The sequence below is a fragment of the Zophobas morio genome, unplaced genomic scaffold, assembly GCF_036711695.1.
Source record: "Zophobas morio isolate AGI-343-1 ecotype UQ-CSIRO unplaced genomic scaffold, CSIRO_AGI_Zmor_V1 ptg000020l, whole genome shotgun sequence".
Taxonomy (NCBI): Eukaryota; Metazoa; Arthropoda; class Insecta; order Coleoptera; family Tenebrionidae; genus Zophobas; species Zophobas morio.
This window is the reverse complement of record NW_026972125.1, coordinates 809,732-833,252: the sequence shown is the minus strand read 5'-3', so window position 1 is coordinate 833,252 and position 23,521 is coordinate 809,732. Positions and strand designations below refer to the sequence as shown.

The window sequence follows — 23,521 nt, the reverse complement described above, 5'->3', positions numbered from 1 at the left end:
TTTTGCCTTTTTGCCCTTTTTTTGTTTTTTTTGTGGCCTTTCTTTTTAAGCGTTTTTCTTGTACAATTTTTTGTTGGTCATTTTTGTTAGTATTTTTTTCGCCTTTCCTTCTTTTTCGCCTTTTTTTTTGTGGTCTTTTTTGTCCTCTTTCCTTAAAACCCTGTTTTCGTTTTTTTTTTAAGTTAGTTTTTGTAGTTTTTTAGTAGCCGTTTTTGTGATCTTTTTGTCTTTTTTTACTTTTTTATTTTTCTGAGTTTTCATTTCTTAGTTAATATTGTAAAAATGAAAAAACAAAAAATTAAAATTTCTACAAATCGAAAAATTGTAAATCCAAAAATTTTAAATCGAGAACTCGAAAAATATGACATCGAAAAATCAAAAATTTTGATTTAAAATTGAAAATTTAAAGAATTGGAAATCGGAGCAATGAAGAAACGAAAATTCGAAAAATCGAAATTAAAAAAAAAAATGAAAAAAGAAAAAACCGGAAAATGAAAAATTGGAAAATTGACGATTCCATAAAATCGAAAAACAAAATTTTAAAAGCCAAAAATTTAGCAGTGGGAAAATTGAATAAATTAAAATTGAAAACAAAAAACCAGAAATCGAAAAACAGAAAGAAGAAACCAAAAAGTGTAAAATTAAAAATCGAAAAATTGAAAAATTCCAAAGTTGAAAAATCTAGGAAATTAAGATGAAAAATTGAAAAAGAAAAATTTTACAATTCTAACACTAAAAAATCAAAACAACAAAAATACGAAATTTTAATCCCCAAATTTGAGCAATTAAAAAAAAATCTCGAAAAATTTGATATCGAAACATTGGAGAAAGCAAAAATTGAAAAATTAAAAATCGCAAAATTGAAATATTGTAAAAGTGAAAAACAAAAAAATTATAAAAAATAAATCGATAAGCCGAGAAGGTGAAAAATCGAAAAATTAACAATCTAGGAATAAAATGATCGAAAAATTGAAAAAATTACAATAGAAAACTCGAAAAATTGGAAACCGATTACTTGTAAAGTCAAAAAATTGAGTCGAGAAACGGTGAAACCAAATAACTGAAGAAACGAAGACTAAAATTAAAAAAAAAAATTGAAAAATTCGAAAGTTGAAAAACCGAAAACCTGAATTAAATTTAAAATAGAAAACTCAAAAAATCAGCCTGATACATTATTAACCAAAATTTATGTCACCATGCCCACTACAAAGAAGTTCCATAGAACTTTGGAACAATTTTAAATCTGGTAATTCAAAAACAAAATCTGAAAAATCGAAAAATTGAAAAATTAAAAAAATGAATCAAATATGTTATTACAAAATTAGAGATATTAAAAAATTGCATAATTGGAAAATTTAAAATATAAAAACATACAAATTGAAAATCTGAAAAATTAAAAAAGCGGAAAATGGAAATATCTTCAAATAGAAAAATCTAAAAATTGAAAAAACGAGAAACTGAAAAATCAGAAAATGGAATTAATAATTGAAAAATTGATGATTCGGAATTCTATAAAATCGAAAATTGAAAATGAAAATTTGTCGAATCTAAACAGTGGAAAATCATAACATGGAAAATATTAAAATTTTAAAACCCAATAAATGAGTAATTAAAAAATGGAAAATTTGAATAAATTAAAACCGAAAAATTTAAAAAATTAAAATTTGCTATCGAAAAACTGAAGAAAGCAAAAATTGAAAAATTGAAAACGTTTTTTTTTTGTTCCCCTTTTTTGCGTTTTTTTTTTGTTCGTTTTTTTCATGGTACTTTTCTAGTTTTTTTCGTCTCTTTCTAGTCTTTTTCACCATTTTTGTGGCCTTCTCTTTTCGCCCTTTTGTGTAACCTTTATTTGGCCACTTTTTAGTGGCTCTTTTTCTATTAGCGTCTTTTTATTCGCCTTTTTTTTGTGACTTTTTTGCCACCTTTTTTTAATCTTTCTCCTGTTTTTGCGCCTTTTTAGTAGGTTTTTTGTGCTTCATTGCGCTTTTTTGGTGGTCTTTTTTTTTTGTCGTCTTAAAACCCCGTTTTCGTATTTTTGGCGTCATCTTTTGACTTATTTTTTGTAGTTTTTGGTAGCCTTTTTTGTGAATTTTTTGTCTTTTTTGTGACTTTTCAGTTTTCTGATTTTTCATTTTTAGTTCCTTTTTTGTCGACTATTTGTGTACATACACTCTTTCGTCTTTGTTAGCTCTTTTTACGTTATACTTTTTTTGTGGGTTTTTTTTTGTTGGTCGTTTTTTCGCTTTTTTTTTACTTTTCTAGTCTTTTACGCCTTTTTTTTTGTGGCCATCTATTTCAACCTTTTGTGTAACCTTTATTTGGCCACTTTTTGTATTAGCCTCTTTTTTTGTCCCTTTTTTCGTGACTTTTTTTGTCCTTTTTGCGCCTTTTTGTAGTTTTTTGCGCTTCTTTGCGGTTTTTTTTTCGCTCTTTTTTACTTCCCGAGCGTAAGCAAAGGAAGTATTGTAATCGAGTCCGTCGGCCGACTCTCTACTTTTACGTTTTCTCGATCTTTCATGACCCCTAGAAGACGAAGAAATAGGTCTCCCATTTCCGTCTGTCTGTCCGTCTGTCCGTCTGCCGTCCCGGATTTTTATTAGACAGATAATCTCCGAAAGTACTCGACCGATTGTTGTGAAATTTTGTACTTATATTAAGAATATCATGTAGATGGTAAAACGCTAACCAAAATTTGTCTAATCATCCCCACCACTAATGCGATGACGTCACTTCAAAATTGTACATAGTAAATGGGTTTTCAATTGTATAAAATAACATAGTCCTACACATGTAGTTTACAACTCCGAATCGACTTTTCACCCGAAACGTCCAGATTTTTGGAAAAAAAATCAAAATTATAAAACAACATTTTGAAATTTAATTTTTAATCTGCTAACCAGAATGCTTTGAAATGTTGCAGATGTTTTAAGGCTATAAAGAGCATCATAAATCTTTAGTCAAAAAATATTTGCTTACCCCTCCAAAAACTTGATGACGTCAGCTCAAAAGTTTGTGGAATAAATCATATCTAAAATGTACAAAATATGATGAGTCTGTACTTGTGATCTATCACTCCATTCATATTTTTTGGATTTGCATATACAGGGTGACTCAAAAAAATTAATTAATGCGTAAATTTATTTTACTGATTTACTCAGGAACTACAAAACCGAATGCTTTGAAATCGTGCAAATGTTTTAAGGTTATAAAGAGCATAATAACTGTTTAGTCAAAATATATTTGCTTATCCCCTCCAAAAAATTGATGACGTCAGCTCAAAAGTTTGCCGAATAAATCATATCTAGAATATACAAAATATGATGAGTCTGTACTTGTAATTTGTCATTCCATTCGTATTTTTTGAATTTGCATATACCGGGTGACTCAAAAAAAAAATGAAATCTACTGCGAAAAAAAAACATAATAGACATGCAGTCGTCACGTTTCCGACAGCGAGGGAAGTACTGTCTAAACTCTTTAGACCATTTTTTTTTTAGTTGCTTTTTGTCGCCTATTTGGGTCCCCTCTTGCGTCCTTGTTAGCTCTTTTTCTGTACTTTTTTTTATTTCCCCTTTTTTTGCCCTTTTTTGTTGGTGGCCCTTTTTAATTTTTTTTTGTGGCCTTTCTTTTTAAGCGTTTTTCTCTGTACAATTTTTTGTTGGTCGTTTTTTAGTATTTTTTTCGCCTTTTCTAGTCTTTTTTCGTCTTTTTCTCGTTTTTTTTGAGTTATTTTTTGTAGTTTTTAGTAGCCTTTTTTGTGATATTGTTTTTTTTTACTTTTTTATTTTTCTGAGTTTTCATTTCTTAGTTAATATTGTACATCCAAAAATTTTAAAATTTAAAATCGAGAACTCGAAACATGGGAAATCGTAAAAAATGACATCGAAAAATCAAAAACTTGAAAAATTTGGATTTAAAATTGAAAATTTAAAGAATTGCAAATCGGAACAATGAAGAAACGAAAATTCGAAAAATCAGAATTCAAAAAAAAATTGAAAAAAGAAAAAAACGGAAAATGAAAAATTGGAAAATTGACGATTCGACATTCCATATAATCAAATATGCAATTACAAAAAATGGCATAATCGGAAAATTTAAAATATAAAAAACCACAAATTGAAAATCGGAAAAATTAAAAAAGCGGAAAATGGAAATATCTTCAAATAGAAAAATCTAAAAATTGAAAACAAGGAAAAAAACGAGAAACTGAAAAATCAGAAAATAGAATTAATAATTGAAAAATTGATGATTCGGAATTCTATAAAATCTAAAATTGAAAAAATTTTAAAACCCAAAAAATGAGCAATTAAAAAGTGGAAAATTTGAATAACTTAAAATTTAAAGCTCGAAAAATTTGATATTGAAAAACTGAAGAAAGCAAAAATTGAAAAATTGAAAATCTAAAAATTAGAAATATTGTAAAAGTGGAAAACAAAAAAATTAGCTTTTTTGTCGCTTATTTGTGTCCCCTCTTTCGTCTTTGTTGGCTCTTTTTACGTATTTTTTTTTATTCCCCTTTTTTTGCATTTTTTTTGTTCGTTTTTTCATGGTTCTTTTCTAGTCTTTTTCGCCATTTTTGTGGCCTTCTCTTTTGTGTAACCTTTATTTGGCCACTTTCTTTGGTTGTTCTTTTTTATATTAGCTTCTTTTTTTTAGTCACTGTTTTGTGACCTTTTTTGTCGCACTTTTTTTACCTTTTTTTAGTCTTTTTTGTCCTTTTTATGTGCGCGTTTTGTTTGCGCTTCTTTACGCCTTTTTTTGTTTTTTTTTTGGGTCTTTTTTTGTTCTTTCATTTACACCATTTTTCGGATTTTTTTGCTTCTTTTTACATTTATTTTTTGTAAATTTTTTTTTCTTTTTTTGTGACTTTTTTCATTTTTTAAACGATTTTTTGTCGTCTATTTGTGTCCTCCCGTTCGTCTTTGTTAAGTCTTTTTACGTACTTTTTTGTTCCGATTTTTTTGCATTTTTCTGTTGTCCGTTTTTTCATGGTCTTTTTTTTGTTTATTTTTCTTTTGTGGCCTTTTTAAACGTTTTTCTCTGTGCAATTTTTTGTTTGGTCGTTTTTTTCGTTTTTTGTTTTTTTTTTTTTTTTTTGTAGTATTTTTTTCGTCTCGAGTTTTTTTCACCTTTTTTTTGTGGCCATCTTTTTTCACCCTTTTGTGTGACCTTTATTTGGTCACTTTTTAGTCGCCCTTTTTCTATTGGCGTCTTTTTAGTCGCCTTTTTTGTGACCCTTTTTGCCACCTTTTTTTTAATCTTTTTCTCCTGTTTTTGCGCCTTTTTAGTAGTTTTTTGTGCTTCATTGCGCTTCTTTGGTGGTCTTTTTTTGTCGTCTTAAAACCCCGTTTTCGTATTTTTGGCGTCTTTTTTTGACTTATTTTTTGTAGTTTTTAGTAGCCTTTTTGTGAACAAAAAATTAAAGTTTCTACAAATTGAAAAATTGTAAATCCAAAAATTTAAAATCAAGAACTCGAAAAAAATGACAAATCGAAAAATCAAAAACTTGAGAAATTTAGATTTGAAATTGAAAATTTAAAGAATTGCAAATCGAGACATTAAAGAAACGAAAAATCGAAAAATCAAAATTCGAGAATCTGAAAAATCGAAAAATTAAAATATTTAGGAATAAAAGGATCGAAAAATTGAAAAAATCAAAAAAGGAAATCGAATAGTCAAAAAATTAAAAGTCGACAAATGGAAAATCAAAAGACTGAAAAAATAAAAACTAAAATTTCAAAAAAAAAAATTAAAAAAGAAAAAAAACGGAAAATGAAAAATTGGAAAATTGACGAATCGACATTTTATAAAATCGAAAAATTGAAAATTTTTAAAACTGAAAAATCTAAATACTGAAAATTGAAAATTAAAATAAAAATTGTCAAATCCAAACAGTGAAACATCACAACATTGAAAAATTGAAAATTTTAAAACCCAAAAATTTAGCAATTGAATAAATTAAAATTGAAAACTCAAAAAATCAGAAATCGAAAAACACAAGAAACCAAAAATTGAAAAATTCGAAAGTTGAAAAATCTAGAAAATTAAAAATTAAAAATTAAAAAAAAAATTTACTATTTTAACACTAATAAATCAAAAATAAAAAATCTCGAAAAATTTGATATCGAAAAACTGAAGAAAGCAAAAATTGAAAAATTAAAAATCGAAAAATTGAAATATTGTAAAAGTGAAAAACAAAAAAATGATAATTTCTACAAACTGAAAAATTGCAAATCGAAAAATTGAAAATCGATAAAAATTATAAACCGAAAAATCAAAAGCCGAAATGTTGGAAATTTAAGTTTAAAACTGAAAATTCGAGAAGGTGAAAAATCGAAAAATTAAAAATCTAGAAATAAAATGATCGAAAAATTTAAGCAATTAAAATAGAAAACTCGAAAAATTGGAAACCGATTACTTGAAAAGTCAAAAATTGAGTCGAGAAACCGTGAAACCAAATAACTGAAGAAACAAAAACTAAAATTAAAAAAAATTGACCAAAATTTATATCTCCATGCCCACTGCAAAGAAGTTCCATAGAAATTTGGGACAATTTTAAATGTGGTAATTCAAAAAACAAAATCTGAAAAATCGAAAAATTGAAAAATCAAGTATGTTATTGCAAAATTAGAGATATTAAAAAATGGCATAATTGGAAAATTTAAAATAAAAAACCCACAAATTGAAAATTGGAAAAATTAAAAAGCTAAAAATGGAAATATCTTCAAATAGAAAAATCTAAAAATTGAAAACAAGGAAAAAACGAGAAACTGAAAAATCAGAAAATGGAATTAATAATTGAAAAATTGATGATTCGGAATTCTATAAAATCGAAAATTGAAAATGAAAATTTGTCAAATCTAAACAGTGGAAAATCATAACATGGAAAAAATGAACATTTTAAAACCCAAAGAATGAGTAATTAAAAAATGGAAAATTTGATTAAATTAAAACCGAAAAATTTTAAAAATTAAATTAAAGCTCGAAAATATTGAAAAACTGAAAAAAAGCAAAAATTGAAAAATTGAATAACTAAACATCGAAAAATAAGAAAATTTTTTTTCGTCTTTGTTAGCTTTTTTTGTTCCCTTTTTCGCGTTTTTTTTTTGTTCGTTTTTTTCATGGTCCTTTTCTAGTTTTTTTCGTCTCTTTTTAGTCTTTTTCTCCATTTTTGTCGCCTTCTCTTTTCTCCCTTTTGTGTAACCTTTATTTGGCCACTTTCTTTGGTGGTACTTTTTTTATATTAGCGTCTTTTTTTAGTCATTATTTTGTGATCTTTTTTGTCGCCCTTTTTTGCCTTTTTTTGGTCTTTTTTGTCCTCTTTATGCGCATTTTGAGTAGTTTTGTTTGCGCCTTTTTTTCGGATTTTTTTTTTGTATATTTTGGTAGCCTTTTTTGTGACTTTTTTCGTTTTTCAGACTATTCATTTTTTAGACACTTTTTTGTCGTCTATTTGTGTCCTTCCTCTCTTTCGTCTTTGTTAACTCTTTTTACGTACTTTTTTGTTCCGATTTTTTTGCATTTTTCTGTTGTCCGTTTTTTCATGGTCTTTTTTTTTGTTTGTTTTTCTTTTGTGGCCTTTTTAAACGTTTTTCTCTGTGCAATTTTTTGTTTGGTCGTTTTTTTCGTTTTTTGTTTTTTTTTTTGTAGTATTTTTTCGCCTTTTTTTATGGCCATCTTTTTTCGCCATTTTGTGTGATCTTTATTTGGTCACTTTTTAGTGGCCCTTTTTCTATTAGCGTCTTTTTACTCACCTTTTTTTGTGACTTTTTTTGCCACTTTTTTTTATTCTTTTTCTCCTGTTTTTGCGCCTTTTTAGTAGTTTTTTGTGCTTCATTGCGCTTCTTTTGGTGGTCTTTTTTTGTCGTCTTAAAACCCAGTTTTCGTATTTTTGGCGTCTTTTTTACTTCCCGAGCGTAAGCAAAGGAAGTATTGTAATCGAGTCCGTCGGCCGAATCTCTACTTTTACGTTTTCTCGATCTTTCATGACCCCTAGAAGACGAAGAAATAGATCTCCTATTTCCGTCTGTCTGTCCGTCTGTCCGTCCGTCTGTCCGTCTGCCGTCCCGGATTTTTATTAGACAGATAATCTCCGAAAGTACTCGACCGATTGTTGTGAAATTTTGTACTTATATTAAGAATATCATGTAGATGGTAAAACGCTAACCAAAATTTGTCGAATCATCCCCACCACTAATGCGATGACGTCACTTCAAAATTGTACATAGTAAATGGATTTTCAATTGTATAAAATAACATAGTCCTACACATGTAGTTTACAACTCTGAATCGACTTTTCACCCGAAACGTCCAGATTTTTGGAAAAAAAATCAAAATTATAAAACAACATTTTGAAATTTAATTTTTAATCTGCTAACCAGAATGCTTTGAAATGTTGCAGATGTTTTAAGGCTATGAAGAGCATCATAAATCTTTAGTCAAAAAATATTTGCTTATCCCCTCCAAAAACTTGATGACGTCAGCTCAAAAGTTTGTGGAATAAATCATATCTAAAATGTACAAAATATGATGAGTCTGTACTTGTGATCTATCACTCCATTCATATTTTTTGGATTTGCATATACAGGGTGACTCAAAAAAATTAATGAATGCGTAAATTTATTTTACTGATTTACTCAGAAACTACAAAACCGAATGCTTTGAAATCTTGCAGATGTTTTAAGGTCATAAAGAGCATAATAAATGTTTAGTCAAAATATATTTGCTTATCCCCTCCAAAAAATTGATGACGTCAGCTCAAAAGTTTGCCGAATAAATCCTATCTAGAATATACAAAATATGATGAGCCTGTACTTGTAATTTGTCATTCCATTCATATTTTTTGAATTTGCATATACCGGGTGACTCAAAAAAAATAATGAAATCTACTGCGAAAAAAAAACATAATAGACATGCAGTCGTCACGTTTCCGACAGCGAGGGAAGTACTGTCTAAACTCTTTAGACCAATTTTTTTTTAGTTGCTTTTTGTCGCCTATTTGTGTCCCCTCTTTCGTCCTTGTTAGCTCTTTTTCTGTACTTTTTTTTATTTCCCCTTTTTTTGCCCTTTTTTGTTGGTGGCCCTTTTTAATTTTTTTTTGTGGCCTTTCTTTTTAAGCGTTTTTCTCTGTACAATTTTTTGTTGGTCGTTTTTTAGTATTTTTTTCGCTTTTTCTAGTCTTTTTTCGTCTTTTTCTCGTTTTTTTTTGAGTTATTTTTTGTAGTTTTTAGTAGCCTTTTTTGTGATCTTTTTGTCTTTTTTTTACTTTTTTTATTTTTCTGAGTTTGCATTTCTTAGTTAATATTGTAAAAATGAAAAAACAAAAAAATAAAATTTCTACAAATCGAAAAATTGTAAATCCAAAAATTTTAAAATTTAAAATCGAGAACTCGAAAAATTGGAAATCGAAAAATATGACATCGAAAAATCAAAAACTTGTAAAAATGTTTGTTTAAAATTGAAAATTTAAAGAATTGCAAATCGGAACATTGAAGAAATAAAAAATCAAAATTCGAGAATGTGAAACATCGTAAAATTAAAATATTTAGGAATAAAAGAATCCAAAAATTGAAAAAATTAAAAAAGAAACCTCGAAAAATTGGAAATCGAGTAGTCAAAAAATTAAACGTCGCGAAACGGAAAATCAAAAAACTTAAAAAATAAAAACTAAAATTAAAAAAAAAAATAGAAAAAAACGGAAAATGAAAAATTGGAAAATTGACGATTCGACATTCCATAAAATCGAAAAATTGAAAATTTTTAAAGTTGAAAAATCTAGATACTGAAAATTAAAGTAAAAATTGTCAAATCCAAACTGTCAAGTGCCTCATTAACATTAGAGGCGGATGAAAAAATTTCTAGCCAGCTAATGTTGCTTAAAAACCTGCCTATTTCTTCATAGTTTGCTCGTTTGAAATTGTAAAAGGAATCGATACTATTGTACAATAAATTATCCTGGTAACTATCTAGATACACAACAAAGCAAGGGTGGTAAACATCAAGTTTAGAAATAGCGGCACATTTTACCAATTCGATGCCACTGCAGTTACAGAAACATAGATCAAGAATTTTGCCATTAGCGTTTTCAATGTTGTTGAGCTGGTTAAAACACAAATTAAAATAATTATCACAAACACAAATTTCACATTCATTTGTAATATTGGTTGGAAGAAGCCCATCGAAATCTGGCTCATGAGTCCATACAATATTTGGCAGATTAAAATCGCCGACGACTACTATGTCACAGTTTGGATTTAAATCGCAGATACTCTGAACAGACAGCATATGTGCATTGTAAGTTTCGACAGCAGATTTGGGAGGCAGGTATATGCAACCTATGATGAGAGAGCGTGAGGGGATAGAAACTTTCACCCACACCTGTTCAGTCACTGAGTCCTCACTAGACACTTGCGAACATTTATATTTGTTGTTTATTGCTAAGAGAACACCTCCACCGCGACTTTTAGAACTATTTTGAGCATTACGGTCGTTCCTAAAAACATTATACCTGGTGTCTAATATTTCGCTGCTGTGTATGTCTGGTGATAGCCAGGTTTCAGTGAAAGCCAGGGCACAAAAGTTCTCTCCTAATACTTCACAATAGATGTCACTAAGCTTAGATCTGATGCCTCTGGTGTTCTGATAATAGACAGAGAATTTTGGGATTTCCTGATCAGAACCGTTGGTATCCAGCACAATGTTGCCTTTCATCCCATTTATTGAGCTTAGGTAGTTTTCTCTAAAAAAGATTTAGTTGAAAAATTGAAGCGCCTTACAACGACGCCCTGGGGCCAGAATTCTTCCTTGAACAGGGTATCTTTGTAGGCGAACTTCACACCAACCCTGAAAGACTGGTAGGATCCTTGAGTATTAAGCTTATCCACCGTCACTTCATCCGAGGGGAGCTTTCCACTAATGTATGATTTGACATCATCACTGCTTGTCTCTTTGTTAACCTTGCCGACATAAAACCAGGCTTTCTTCACATATGTTGACCTGAAATTACTCTCCGATGCCGATGCAGCAACGGACGTTCCTATTATGGGCGGAGGCTGCTTCTTCCTATTTCTTCGCGAACGTCGAGGTACGGTCCATTTTTCTTCAACGCTGACGTTCGAGAGACTGTCTTCTACTTCCGAATGCCAAGTGCGAGAGGGAGGCGTCTGAGGAACAGCTGATGTTTGTTTACAACCTTTATCATCATTTCTTATATTTTCGTTTCTTGTATGCAATTTCTCATGATTACTTATAATAAAACCTGGTTTTTTCGACATTGGTTCAGTTCTTTTCTGTCCAACGTATGACGATGGAATAGGGTCCACTTTTTTCAATTTTGAGGAGAAAAGCGATTTATTATCTGATACATTAGCGCTGGTTAGAACTTTAACCAGGTCGATGTTACTTTCTTTGAGGGAAATAATCTCTGCTCGAAGGTACTTGATTTCCTCTAAAAGCGGTTCCATTGCTTTCTTTATTAAAACCGAAATATCCACAGTACTATTTGTAGGAGATGAGTGCAGGGATAGATTCACCGAATCCAATTCGTTTTTCGACGAGCCATCGACGTTATCGCAGCATATTATCTGCGTATCACTGATAAGCTTGATGTTTTTTAATATTTTCACACAACTGGGATGGCTTAACGAACCACATTTTACACATAATAACCCACTAACCGGTAAAATTTTACACTTCCTACACGGAAGTCCGGAGAGAGCTGGAAACACGTCTTTACTCTGTGACATCTCACACTCTCAAACAATGAAACATCACAACATTTAAAAATTCAAAATTTTAAAACCCAAAATTTAGCACTTGGAACACGGGAAAATTGAATAAATTAAAGTTGAAAACTCAAAAAATCAGAATAAACCAAAAATTGAAAAATTCAAAAGTTGAAAAATCTAGAAAATTAAAGATGAAAAATTGAAAAAGAAAAATTTTACAATTCTAATAGTAAAAAATCAAACCATTGAAAAATACGAAATTTTAAACCCCAAATTTGAGCAATTAAAAAAAAATCTCGAAAAATTTGATATCGAAAAACTGAAGAAAGCAAAAATTCAAAAATTAAAAATCGAAAAATTGAAAAATTTAAAGTAAAGAACTATAAAATTGGCTATCGATAAAAATGATAAACCGAAAAATCAAAAGCCGAAATGTTGAAAATTTAAATTTATAACTGAAAATTCGAGAAGGTGAAAAATCGAAAAATCAAAAATCTAGGAATAAAATGATCGAAAAATTGAAACAATAAAAATACAAGTAACTGAAGAAACAAAGACTACAATTTAAAAAAAAAAAACAGAAACATTCGAAACTTGAAAAACCGAAAACCTGAATTAAATTTAAAATATTGAAAACTCAAAAAATTAGCCTGATACATCGTAAACCAAAATTTGTCTCTCCATGCCCACTACAAGGAAGTTCCATAGAAATTTGGTACAATTTTTAAACCTGGAAATTCGAAAAACAAAATCTGAAAAATCGAAAAATTGAAAAATCAAATATGTAATGGCAAAATAGAAATATTAAAAAATGGCTTGATTGGAAAATTTAAAATATGAAAACCCACAAATTGAAAATCGGAAAAATTAAAAAAGCGGAAAATGGAAATATCTTCAAATAGAAAAATCTGAAAATTGAAAACAAGGAAAAAAACGAGAAACTGAAAAATCAGAAAATGGAACGGAATTCTATAAAATCGAAAATTGAAAATGAAAATTTGTCAAATCTAAACAGTGGAAAATCATAAAATGGAAAAAATGAGCAATTTAAAAATGGAAAATTTGAATAAATTAAAACCGAAAAATTTTAAAAATAAAAATTTAAAGCTCGAAAAATTTTATATTGAAAAACTGAAGAAAGCAAAAATTGAAAAATTAAAAATCGAAAAATTAGAAATATTATAAAAATGGAAAACAAAAAATTAGCTTTTTTGTCGCCTATTTGTGTCCCCTCTTTCGTCTTTGTTAGCTCTTTTTACGTTTTTTTTTTGTTCCCCTTTTTTGCGTTTTTTTTTTGTTCGTTTTTTTCATGGTTCTTTTCTAGTTTTTTTCGTCTCTTTCTAGTCCTTTTCGCCATTTTTGTGCCTTCTCTTTTCGCCCTTTTGTGTAACCTTTATTTGGCCACTTTCTTTGGTGGTCCTTTTTTATATTAGCGTCTTTTTTTTAGTCAGTTTTTTTGTTAAGTTTTTTGTCGCCCCTTTTTGCCTTTTTTGGTCTTTTTTGTCCTCTTTATGAGCCTTTTTAGCAGTTTTGTTTGCGCCTTTTTTCGGATTTTTTGCTCTTTTTTGTTTTTTTTTTTTTTTGTTTTTTTTTTGCATATTTTGGTAGCCTTTTTTGCGACTTTTTTCATTTTTCAGACTTTTCATCTCTCAGACACTTTTTTGTCGTCTACTTGTGTCCTCTCTTTCGTCTTTGTTAACTCTTTTTACGTACATTTTTGTTCCGATTTTTTGCATTTTTCTGTTGCCCGTTTTTTCATGGTCTTTTTTTGTTTGTTTTTCTTTTGTGACCTTTTTAAACGTTTTTCGCTGTGCAATTTTTTGTTTGGTCGTGTTTTTTTTTCGTTTTTTGTTTTTTTTCTTTTGTAGTATTTTTTTCGTCTCTTTCCAGTTTTTTTCGCCTTTTTTATTTGTGGCCATCTTTTTTCGCCTTTTTGTGTGACCTTTTTCCATTAGCGTCTTTTTAGTAGCCTTTTTTGTGACTTTTTGCCACCTTTTTTTTATCTTTTTCTCCTGTTTTTGCGCTTTTTTAGTAGGTTTTTGTGCTTCATTGCGCTTTTTTTGTTGGTCGTTTTTTCGTTTTTTTTTTACTTTTTTATTGTTTTTCGTCTCTTTCTAGTCTTTTTCGCCTTTTTTTTGTGGCCATCTTTTTTCAACCTTTTGTGTAACCTTTATTTGGCCACGTTTTGGTGGCCCTTTTTGTATTAGCCTCTTTTTTGTGACTTTTTTTGCTCTTTTTTTTTGTCCTTTTTGCGCCTTTTTGTAGTTTTTTTGCGCTTCTTTGCGTTTTAACCTTTTTTCGTATTTTTGCGTCTTTTTTTTGACTTATAGTAGTTTATGACTGTTGTAGTTTCTGGAAGCCTTCTTTATGATTTATTTTTCGTTTTTTTAAGTCGCTTTTTTATGACCTATTTGGCTCTTTCGTCTTTGTTAGGTCTTTTTACTTACTTTTTTGTACTCACCTTTTGTTTGTTCGTTTTTTCATGGTCCTTTTTTGTTTTTTTTTTGTGGTCTTTAAGCATTTTTCTCTGTGCAATTTTTTATGGTCGTTTTTTTGTTTTCTTCTGTTGGTTTTTTAAGTCTTTTTTCGTCGTTTTCTAGTCTGTTTTGCCTTTTTTTGACCTCTTTTTTGTCTTTTTGGTCGTTTTTTGCGCTTCTTTCCGCCTGTTCTTTTTTGTTTCTGTCGCCTCATTTTTTGGCGTTTTAAGTTTTTTGTTTTTTATGTACTTTTTTGTCATAGTTTTTGTAGAATTTTTTTTTTTTAGTGGTCCCGCTTTTGTAATTTTGGTTGACCTTTTTTGAGCTTTTTTTAGCGTTTTTTTTTTGTTATCTTTTTGATTGTTTTTTATTTTACTGTGGCCCTTTTTGTGTTTTTGTAACTTTTTTTGGCGGGCTCTTTTTTGTAAACGGTTTTTTTGCAGTGTTTTTTTGGTGTCCTTTTTCTTTGTCTCTTAAAAACTTTTATTTTTACTTTTTTTTGTCACCGCTCGTTCCCTTTTTTTTTATTTTTTTAGTCACCTTTTCTTTGGCGATCTTATTTGTTGACCTCTTTTTTTTGTCCTGTTGCGCCTATTCGGCCGTTTTTCTTCGCTATTTCTGGGGGAGGCTTTTTGAAAAAAATTTTTTGGTCCTTGTTTTTTTACTCACTTTTTTGTTACCATTTTTCGTCTTTGTTTAGCTTTTTTGTTGCTTTTTTAGTCGCCGTTTTTTCCGTCTTTTGCCGTTTTTCCTATCCTTGCTAAAAAGTTGATAACATCATCACAAAAATTTATTATGAAAAACTCACTTGAAACATAGGCATAACACTCTTCTTTTGTCTGTATTTTTAACATTCACACATATCCTTACTTTATATGTGTTACAGTCGTAAAGTGATGAGGTGGTAAGAAAGATATTTGTTCTTATCACAAGTATTAATTCTTTCGATTAAATGATTTTATTTTGTCGCAGAATTAAAAAAAAATATTTTTCAAATTTGACTTAAACTTAACCCATATTTTGAAAACATTTCAGGCGCAGCAGCAAAAAAACCCTCGACCTCTGGTGGCAAGGTCTTCCGTCCAGCGTCCGCGGCAGAGTCTGGCGCCTGGCGATCGGCAACGAGCTCAACCTCACCCCCCAGCTGTACGACATCTGCGTATCCCGCGCCCAGAGCCGCCTCAACAGCCCCTCGCCCTCGCACTCCGACATGGAGCAGGAGGGCAGCATGGACGTCATCCAGCTGGACATCTCGAGGACGTTCCCGCACCTGTGCATCTTCCAGGAGGGCGGGCCCTACTCGGACGTGCTGCATTCGCTCCTGGCCGCCTACGTGTGCTACCGCCCCGACGTCGGCTACGTCCAGGGCATGTCGTACATCGCCGCCATCCTCATCTTGAACATGGAGGCGTTCGACGCGTTCATTTGCTTCGCGAATTTGCTGAACCAGCCGCTGCACTTGTCGGCGTTCACGCTCAACCAGGCGCAGATGGAGGCGTACTATTCCGCGTACAACGAGGTGTTCTTCTATAATTTGCCAAAGCTGCACCAGCATTTCGAGGAGGCCAAGTTGACGCCGGATCTGTATTTGCTGGATTGGATTTATACGATATTTGCGAAGGCGATGCCGCTGGATGTGGCGTGCAGGGTGTGGGATATTTTTTTGAGGGATGGGTGCGAGTTTATCTTCAGAACCGCCTTGGGTAAGTTGGAAGATTGAGCGAAAATGTAGAAACGAAATTGGGGTTGTTTATCTTTGGAACTATTGGAATAGTAAGATTGGTGGAGGCATCAAATTGAATTAAAAGAATGATGAATGATGAAATTTTAGATACATTTTAGGAATATTGTCTAAACGGTTAAATACTAACCAAAAGTAAGTCGTACTTGAATTTTATAAAATAACATGCTTTTATATATGTGGTTTATTAGTGCGCCTATATTTTTACCCTGGACACCTAAATTTCTGGAAAAAAAATTAGAGTTGTAAAGCAACATCTAGCAAATATTTTCAAGGTTATAATATGATAAATCACTTATTACAATTTTTTTTTTCTTCTCGAAAAACTTGTTGGATAAATCTTATCTACAATATACTAAATACAATGAATATGTATTTGTGATATTTTTTAACTCTTTTTTAGTGGCCTTTTTGGCACTTTTTGCGTTTTTTTTTTTCCTTTTTTTGTTGTATTTTTTAATCAGTGATTTCTTTCGCCTTTCTTGTAACAGTTAAAAGCCGCTTTTTATCGTTCTTTTTAAGTCTTATTTTATTCGTTGGTTTTTTTTTGTTGTCGGTTTTTTCGACTTCGGATTTTTTTTTTGTCAATTCTTTGTTGCGTTTGTTAGTACCCTTTTTTGCCTTCGTTTCTTGTAGTTTTTTACCTTTTCCCCCTTTTTTGTCTTCTTTTTATAGGTTTTTTTTTGTCACCTGTTTATCTATCTATCGCTTTTTTGTTGTCATTTTTTATTGTTAATCGCGTTTTTATTTTCTGGGTTTTTTCAATTTTTTGACTTGCAAGTTTTCGGTTTTCAGTTTTTCATTTCTTCAAATTTTTCGTTTCGGTTTTTCATTTTCTTTACAATTTTTCCATTTTTCAATGTTCCGATTTTATGATTTTTGATGTTTCAACTTTTAGATTTTTATTTTTCGTTTTTTTCAATTGTAGGTTTTTCAGTTTCTTGATTTTTCAGGTGTTTGTTTTTTCAATTTTTGAGTTGCAATTTTCAATTTTTTCCAGTTTTCATTTTAAGTATGTAATAGTAATAATAATTAAAAAAATGTTTTACTTTTTCAACTTTATTATTTCAGAAGTTTTCCTTTTTTCAAACTACTGGATTTTAAAGCTTTTTGATTAATTGGACTTTTCAACTTTTCGATTTTTAATATTTCAATTTTTCACTTCCCATAAAAAATGTAAAAATTGCAGAATTGTAAACTTGAAAAATCAGAAATGAAAAAACAAAAAAGTATAAAATAGAAAAATCTACAAATTAGATCTAGAAGTTGAAAAAATAAAAGAACGGAAAACTGAAAAATCGCAAAAAAAATTGAGAACTTTAAAAATCGAAAAAGGCCAAAATCGAAATATTAAAGATTACAGAATTTGGAAAATCCAGGAATTAAAAAAATCAAAGATTGTTATGCACTTTTTTGTCGCCTTCTTCTAGTCGCTTTTTTGACCTTTTGTAGTCGTCTTTTTTGCCATTTTGTTGTTGATTTTTTTTGTGTGTGTGATTTTTTTTAAGTCGGTCTTTTTTTTGTGTACTTTTTTTTTCGTCTTTTTTTGTAATTGCGCCTTTTATAATTTTTTTTATTGCATTTCTTGTCGATTTTTCCCAAATTTCCCTCTTGATTTTTTTATGGTTTCTTTTACTACCTTTTTTTGAGTTGCCTTTTTAATATCCTTTTTTTTAAGTTTCTCGTTTTGTTCTTGCTTTCTTGGGTTTTCTTAGATTTCGTGGACTTTGGAGTTATTGATTTTATGGATTTCTTGAATCTCCTGTTTTTTTTTTAGATTTCGTGGACTTTGGAATTATTGAATTTTTTAGATTTCTTGGATTTCTTGAAGATCTTGAATTTCTTAGTTTTCTTGAATTTCTTAGATTGCGTGGACTTTGGAATATTGGATTTTTTCGATTTCTTGGATTTCTTGGAGATCTCAGATTGCTTGGATTTCTTGAGTTTCTTAGATTTCTCAGGTTGCTTGAATTTCTTAGATTTCGGAAACTTTGGAATTATTGGATTTTTTAGATTTCTTGGATTTCTTGGAGTCCTCGGATTTCTCGGATTGCTTGGATTTCTTGAGTTTCTTAGATTTCGTGGACTTTGGAATTACTGAATTTCTTCGATTTCTGAGGTTTCTTGGACTTATTGGGTTTCTTGAATTTTTTGGGTTTCTTGGGTTTCTTGAAATTTTTAGATATCTTGGATTTTTGAAATTTTTGGAAATCTTGGATATCTTGGATTTCTTCTTCTTTAGCTTTTGAGTTTCTTAGATTTATCAGGTTGCTGAAATTTTTTAGTTTTCTTGAATTTCTTAGATTTCTCAGGTTGAGTGAATTTCTTAGATTTCGTGGATTTTGTAATTATTTAATATTTTGGATTTCTTGGGTTTCTTGAATTTCTTGAATTTTTTGAGTGTCTTAGATTTCTCAGGTTACTTGAATTCCTTAAATTTCGTGGATTTTGTAATTATGGATTTCTTGAATGTCTTAGAATTTTTTGTGGTGTTTTTTTGCCTTTTTTTGTTTTATTTATTTTTTTTATATTTTTTAGTCGCTTTTTTGACCTTCTGTAATAGGTTTTTCTTTTGTCTTTTTTTGCTATTTTGATGTCAATTTTTCTTATTTTTTCTTTCGTGTGTGTAAGTCGGTCTTTTTTTTGTGTATTTTTTTTCTCGTCTTTTTTTTTTGTAATTGCGCTTTTTTTTTATCTTGTCGATCTTTTCATTGTTTCTTTTACTTCCTTTTTATCACCTTTTTTAAGTTGCCTTTTTAATTTTCCTTTTTTTTTTCAACTTTCTCTGTTTGTTAGATTTTTTTTATAGTTGTTTATCGAGTTTTTTTCCCCTTTTCTTTTCGATCTTTTGTCGCCTTTTTTGTCGAGGTTTTCTCGTTACCTTTTTTTTTGTTGTGGCGTTTTTGTAAATTGTTTGTTCCGACTTTTTAAGTGTTTTTTTTTTTATTTTTTTGCTCCTGTTGTTTTTTAATCAGTTTTTTTTTTGTTGTATTTTGCGGTTTTTTTTTATTTTGGTCGTATTTTTCATGTTTTTTGTTACTTCTCTTTTTTTTATCGAATTTTTTGTCTCCTTTTTTATCCAGTTTTTTCCCGTTTTACCGTCTTTTTCTTGTCCTTTTTTTATTCTTATTTATTCTCCTCTTTCGTGACGTTTTTAGTTATTTTTTTAATCTCTCATTTTTCATCTCTTTTTTTGTCCGTTTGTCCCACCTTTTCTTGTCAATTTTTTTGTCGCCTTTTTATCCCGTGGTGTCGGTTTTTTTATTGTCTTCTTTTTTACTTCATTTTTTGTGGATTTTTTTAGTCGATTTTTCTGTATCGTTTTTATCATCTTTTATTACCTAATTGGTTGTCACTTTTTTCTGTTATGTTGTTTATAACGCCTTGAATGCTTTTTCTCAAAGAACGGCTGACTTAGACGTTGATATTCTTTCTTAATTAAATAGTTCAAATTAATAAAAAAAATGGGAGTAAACGTAGGTTTTAAAATGATTGAATTCATTTTAGGAATATTGTCTAAACGGTTAAATACTAACCAAAAGTAAGTCATACTTGAATTTTATAAAATAACATGCTTTTCTATATGTGGTTTATTAGTGCGCCTATATTTTTCCCTGGACACCTAAATTTCTGGAAAAAAAAATTAGAGTTGTAAAGCAACATCTTGCAAATATTTTCAAGGTTATAATATGATAAATCACTTATTACAATTTTTTTTTTCTTCTCGAAAAATTTGTTGGATAAATCCTATCTACAATATACTAAATACAATGAATCTGTATTTGTGATATTTTTTTAACTATTTTTTAGTGGCCTTTTTGGCACTTTTTGCGTTTTTTTTTTTCCTTTTTTTGTTGTATTTTTTAATCAGTGATTTCTTTCGCCTTTCTTGTAACAGTTAAAAGCCGCTTTTTATCGTTCTTTTTAAGTCTTATTTTATTCGTTTTTTTTTTTTGTTGTCGGTTTTTTCGACTCGGATTTTTTTTTTTTTGTCAATTCTTTGTTGCGTTTGTTAGTACCCTTTTTTGCCTTCGTTTGTTGTAGTTTTTTACCTTTTCCCCCTTTTTGTCTTCTTTTTATAGGTTTTTTTTTTGCTGAATTTTTTGTTTAATTTTTTTTCATATTGCACTTTTTGTCGCTTTTTATTTGTCTTTTTTCTTCGCTATTTTGTTGAGTTGTATTTTTTTAATTTTTTCTTTTGAGAGTAAAATACTCTCTTCATTTTTATGTGTTTCGGTCCATTTTGTACTTTTTCTCGACTTTTTGAAAAAATTTATTACGTTTTTCTTACCTTATAGATTTTTTTCCCAAGTTTCTTTCTTGATATTGTTTTTTGTACTTCTTTTTTGTCACCTGTTTATCTATCTATCGCTTTTTTGTTGTCATTTTTTATTGTTAATCGCGTTTTTATTTTCTGGGTTTTTTTCAATTTTTTGACTTGCAAGTTTTCGGTTTTCAGTTTTTCATTTCTTCAAAGTTTTCGTTTCGTTTTTTCATTTTCTTTACAATTTTTCCATTTTTCAATGTTCCGATTTTATGATTTTTTGTTTTTTCAGTCATTTTTTATTATTAAATTATTCGGTTTTAAATTTTTTGATGTTTCAACTTTTAGATTTTTTATTTTTCGTTTTTTTCGGTTTTTCAGTTTCTTGATTTTTCAGGTGTTTGTTTTTTCAATTTTTGAGTTGCAATTTTAAATTTTTTCCAGTTTTCATTTTAAGTATGTAATAGTAATAATAATTAAAAAAATGTTTTACCTTTTCAACTTTATTATTTCAGAAGTTTTCCTTTTTTCAAACTACTGGATTTTAAAGCTTTTTGATTAACTGGACTTTTCAACGTTTCGATTTTTAATATTTCAATTTTTCACTTCCCATAAAAAATGTAAAAATTGCAGAATTGTAAACTTGAAAAATCAGAAATGAAAAAACAAAAAAGTATAAAATAGAAAAATCTACAAATTCGATCTAGAAGTTGAAAAAATAAAAGAACGGAAAACTGAAAAATCGCAAAAAAATTGAGAACTTTAAAAATCGAAAAAGGCCAAAATCGAAATATTAAAAATTACAGAAATTGGAAAATCCAGGATTTAAAAAAATCAAAGATTGTTATGCACTTTTTTGTCGCCTTTTTCTAGTCGCTTTTTTGCCATTTTGTTGTTAATTTTTTTTGAGTTGCCTTTTTAATATCCTTTTTTTTCAAGTTTCTCGTTTCGTTCTTGCTTTCTTGGGTTTTCTAGATTTCTGAGGTTGAATTTCTTAGATTTCGTGGACTTTGGAGTTATTGATTTTATGGATTTCTTGAATTTCTTGTTTTTTTTTTGGATTTCGTGGACTTTGGAATTATTGAATTTTTTAGATTTCTTGGATTTTTTGAAGATCTTGAATTTCTTAGTTTTCTTGAATTTCTTAGATTTCTCAGGTTGCTTGAATTACTTAGATTTCGTGGACTTTGGAGTTATTGATTTTTTTGATTTCTTGAATTTCTTGAATTTCTTGGATTTCTTAGATTTCGTGGACTTTGGAATTATTGAATTTTTTAGATTTCTTGCATTTCTTGGAGGTCTTAGATTTCTCGGATTGCTTGAATTTTTTTGTTTCTGAGATTTCTCAGGTTGCTTGAATTTCTTAGATTTCGGAAACTTTGGAATTATTGGATTTTTTAGATTTCTTGGATTTCTTGTAGTCCTCGGATTTCTCGGATTGCTTGGATTTCTTGAGTTTCTTAGATTTCTCAGGTTGCTTGAATTTCTTAGATTTCGTGGACTTTGGAATTACTGAATTTCTTCGATTTCTGAGGTTTCTTGGATTTTTTGCGTTTCTTGGGTTTCTTGAAATTTTTAGATATCTTGGATTTTTGAAATTTTTGGAAATCTTGGATATCTTGGATTTCTTCTTCTTTAGCTTTTGAGTTTTTTAGATTTATCAGGTTGCTGAAATTTTTTAGTTTTCTTGAATTTCTTAGATTTCTCAGGTTGAGTGAATTTCTTAGATTTCGTGGATTTTGTAATTATTTAATATTTTGGATTTCTTGGGTTTCTTGAATTTCTTTGGATTTCTTGAATTTTTTGAGTGTCTTAGATTTCTTAGGTTACTTGAATTCCTTAAATTTCGTGGATTTTGTAATTATGGATTTCTTGAATGTCTTAGATTTTTTTGTGGTGTTTTTTTGCTTTTTTTGTTTTATTTTTTTTTATATTTTTTAGTCGCTTTTTTGACCTTCTGTAATAGGTTTTTCTTTTGTCTTTTTTTTGCTATTTTGATGTCAATTTTTCTTATTTTTTCTTTTGTGTGTTTAAGTCGGTCTTTTTTTTGTGTATTTTTTTTTCTCGTCTTTTTTTGTAATTGTGCTTTTGTTTTGTTTTTTTTTTTGTTATCTTGTCGACCTTTTCATTGTTTCTTTTACTTCCTTTTTATCACCTTTTTTAAATTGCCTTTTTAATTTCCCTTTTTTTTTTCAACTTTCTCTGTTTGTTAAATTTTTTTTATAGTTGTTTATCGAGTAAATAGTTCCAATTAATAAAAAAATGCGAGTAAACGTAGGTTTTAAAATCATTTAATTGGATATAACAAAAGTCACATTTGTGTTTATTTAATTTTTTTGTTGTTCCAGGTATTCTTCACTTAAACCAAGATACCCTAATAAACATGGATTTTTTGCACGGAGCACAGTTCCTTACTCGTTTACCTGACGACTTATCGTCAGACCAGTTGTTCAAAAGTATACAGTCAGTTACAACAAACATAGGAAAACAAACATTTTGCCAAATTGTCGATAAGTATAGCCTTTCAATCAGGTAATAAAAAATGTAGAACAAATAGTTAGAACAAAATTCGCTCAGAAACCGAAACAAACAACTAGTTTGTAATTCTTGTAATTTTATTTTAATATAAATATTTGTTGTGGTCCAAGTAACGTTATGTCCTCTTTATTTCCGTCCACTTCCACAAACACTTGTTTCACGGAATCTCTACTGTTTTGTAATTAATTTAGGTATAAATACAATACAATGGTTTAAGATATTCTGTAAAGTGTAATCAAAACTTGCCAGTTAGAGGGCGTTCTTTTCTGACCGGAAAAAAAATGTACTGAGGTGCTACTCTAAAAAAATTCTCTCGAATTTCCGGTTCAGGTGATAAGGCTGTGTAAGATTATTAAATTTGAACGATGGAAGATCTCCATTTGTAGAGAATTTTGAGAGTTTGTTTATATTCAAAGAAAATGTATCATTTAAAGGCGCGGATATTTCCTACTTGTGTTTTTATGCTTTTTATTGATAATTAATAGTTATGTAAACGCAGTTATTTCATGTTAGATTCTGAGACGAATATTCAAAATGTGTAGTTATTTTTTACATACGGCCATGTTTATTATTTATGGAGTGTTTGTATGTTAACTTTTAAGTGACATTATTTTTTTATTAATGTACAGAAAGCGACAAAGTTATAAGAAACAAAAACTGTTAAATCTGCTTTATAATTTATCATATAGATGCAAAAAAGTTGTGAAATACTGTACAGATTGTAATTTACCTTTTCTAAAAATAAAATTGTAGTAAAATTTTATTAAAAAAATAC

The 23,521-nt window shown here is 29.3% G+C and overlaps 1 protein-coding gene across 1 annotated transcript in view; it reads left to right on the top strand.

Annotated features, from left to right (window-relative positions):
• Positions 1 to 23,356, top strand: part of LOC135131395 (TBC1 domain family member 12-like) — a 28,359-nt gene extending 5,003 nt beyond the window's left edge. Inside the window, exons 3-4 of the mRNA XM_064059140.1 lie at positions 15,239 to 15,906; positions 22,557 to 23,356. Of these exons, the coding sequence (XP_063915210.1) occupies positions 15,239 to 15,906; positions 22,557 to 22,744 (856 nt within the window). The 3' untranslated portion in view covers positions 22,745 to 23,356. The remainder of the gene's footprint in view (positions 1 to 15,238; positions 15,907 to 22,556) is intronic.
• The last annotated feature ends 165 nt before the right edge of the window (positions 23,357 to 23,521 follow it).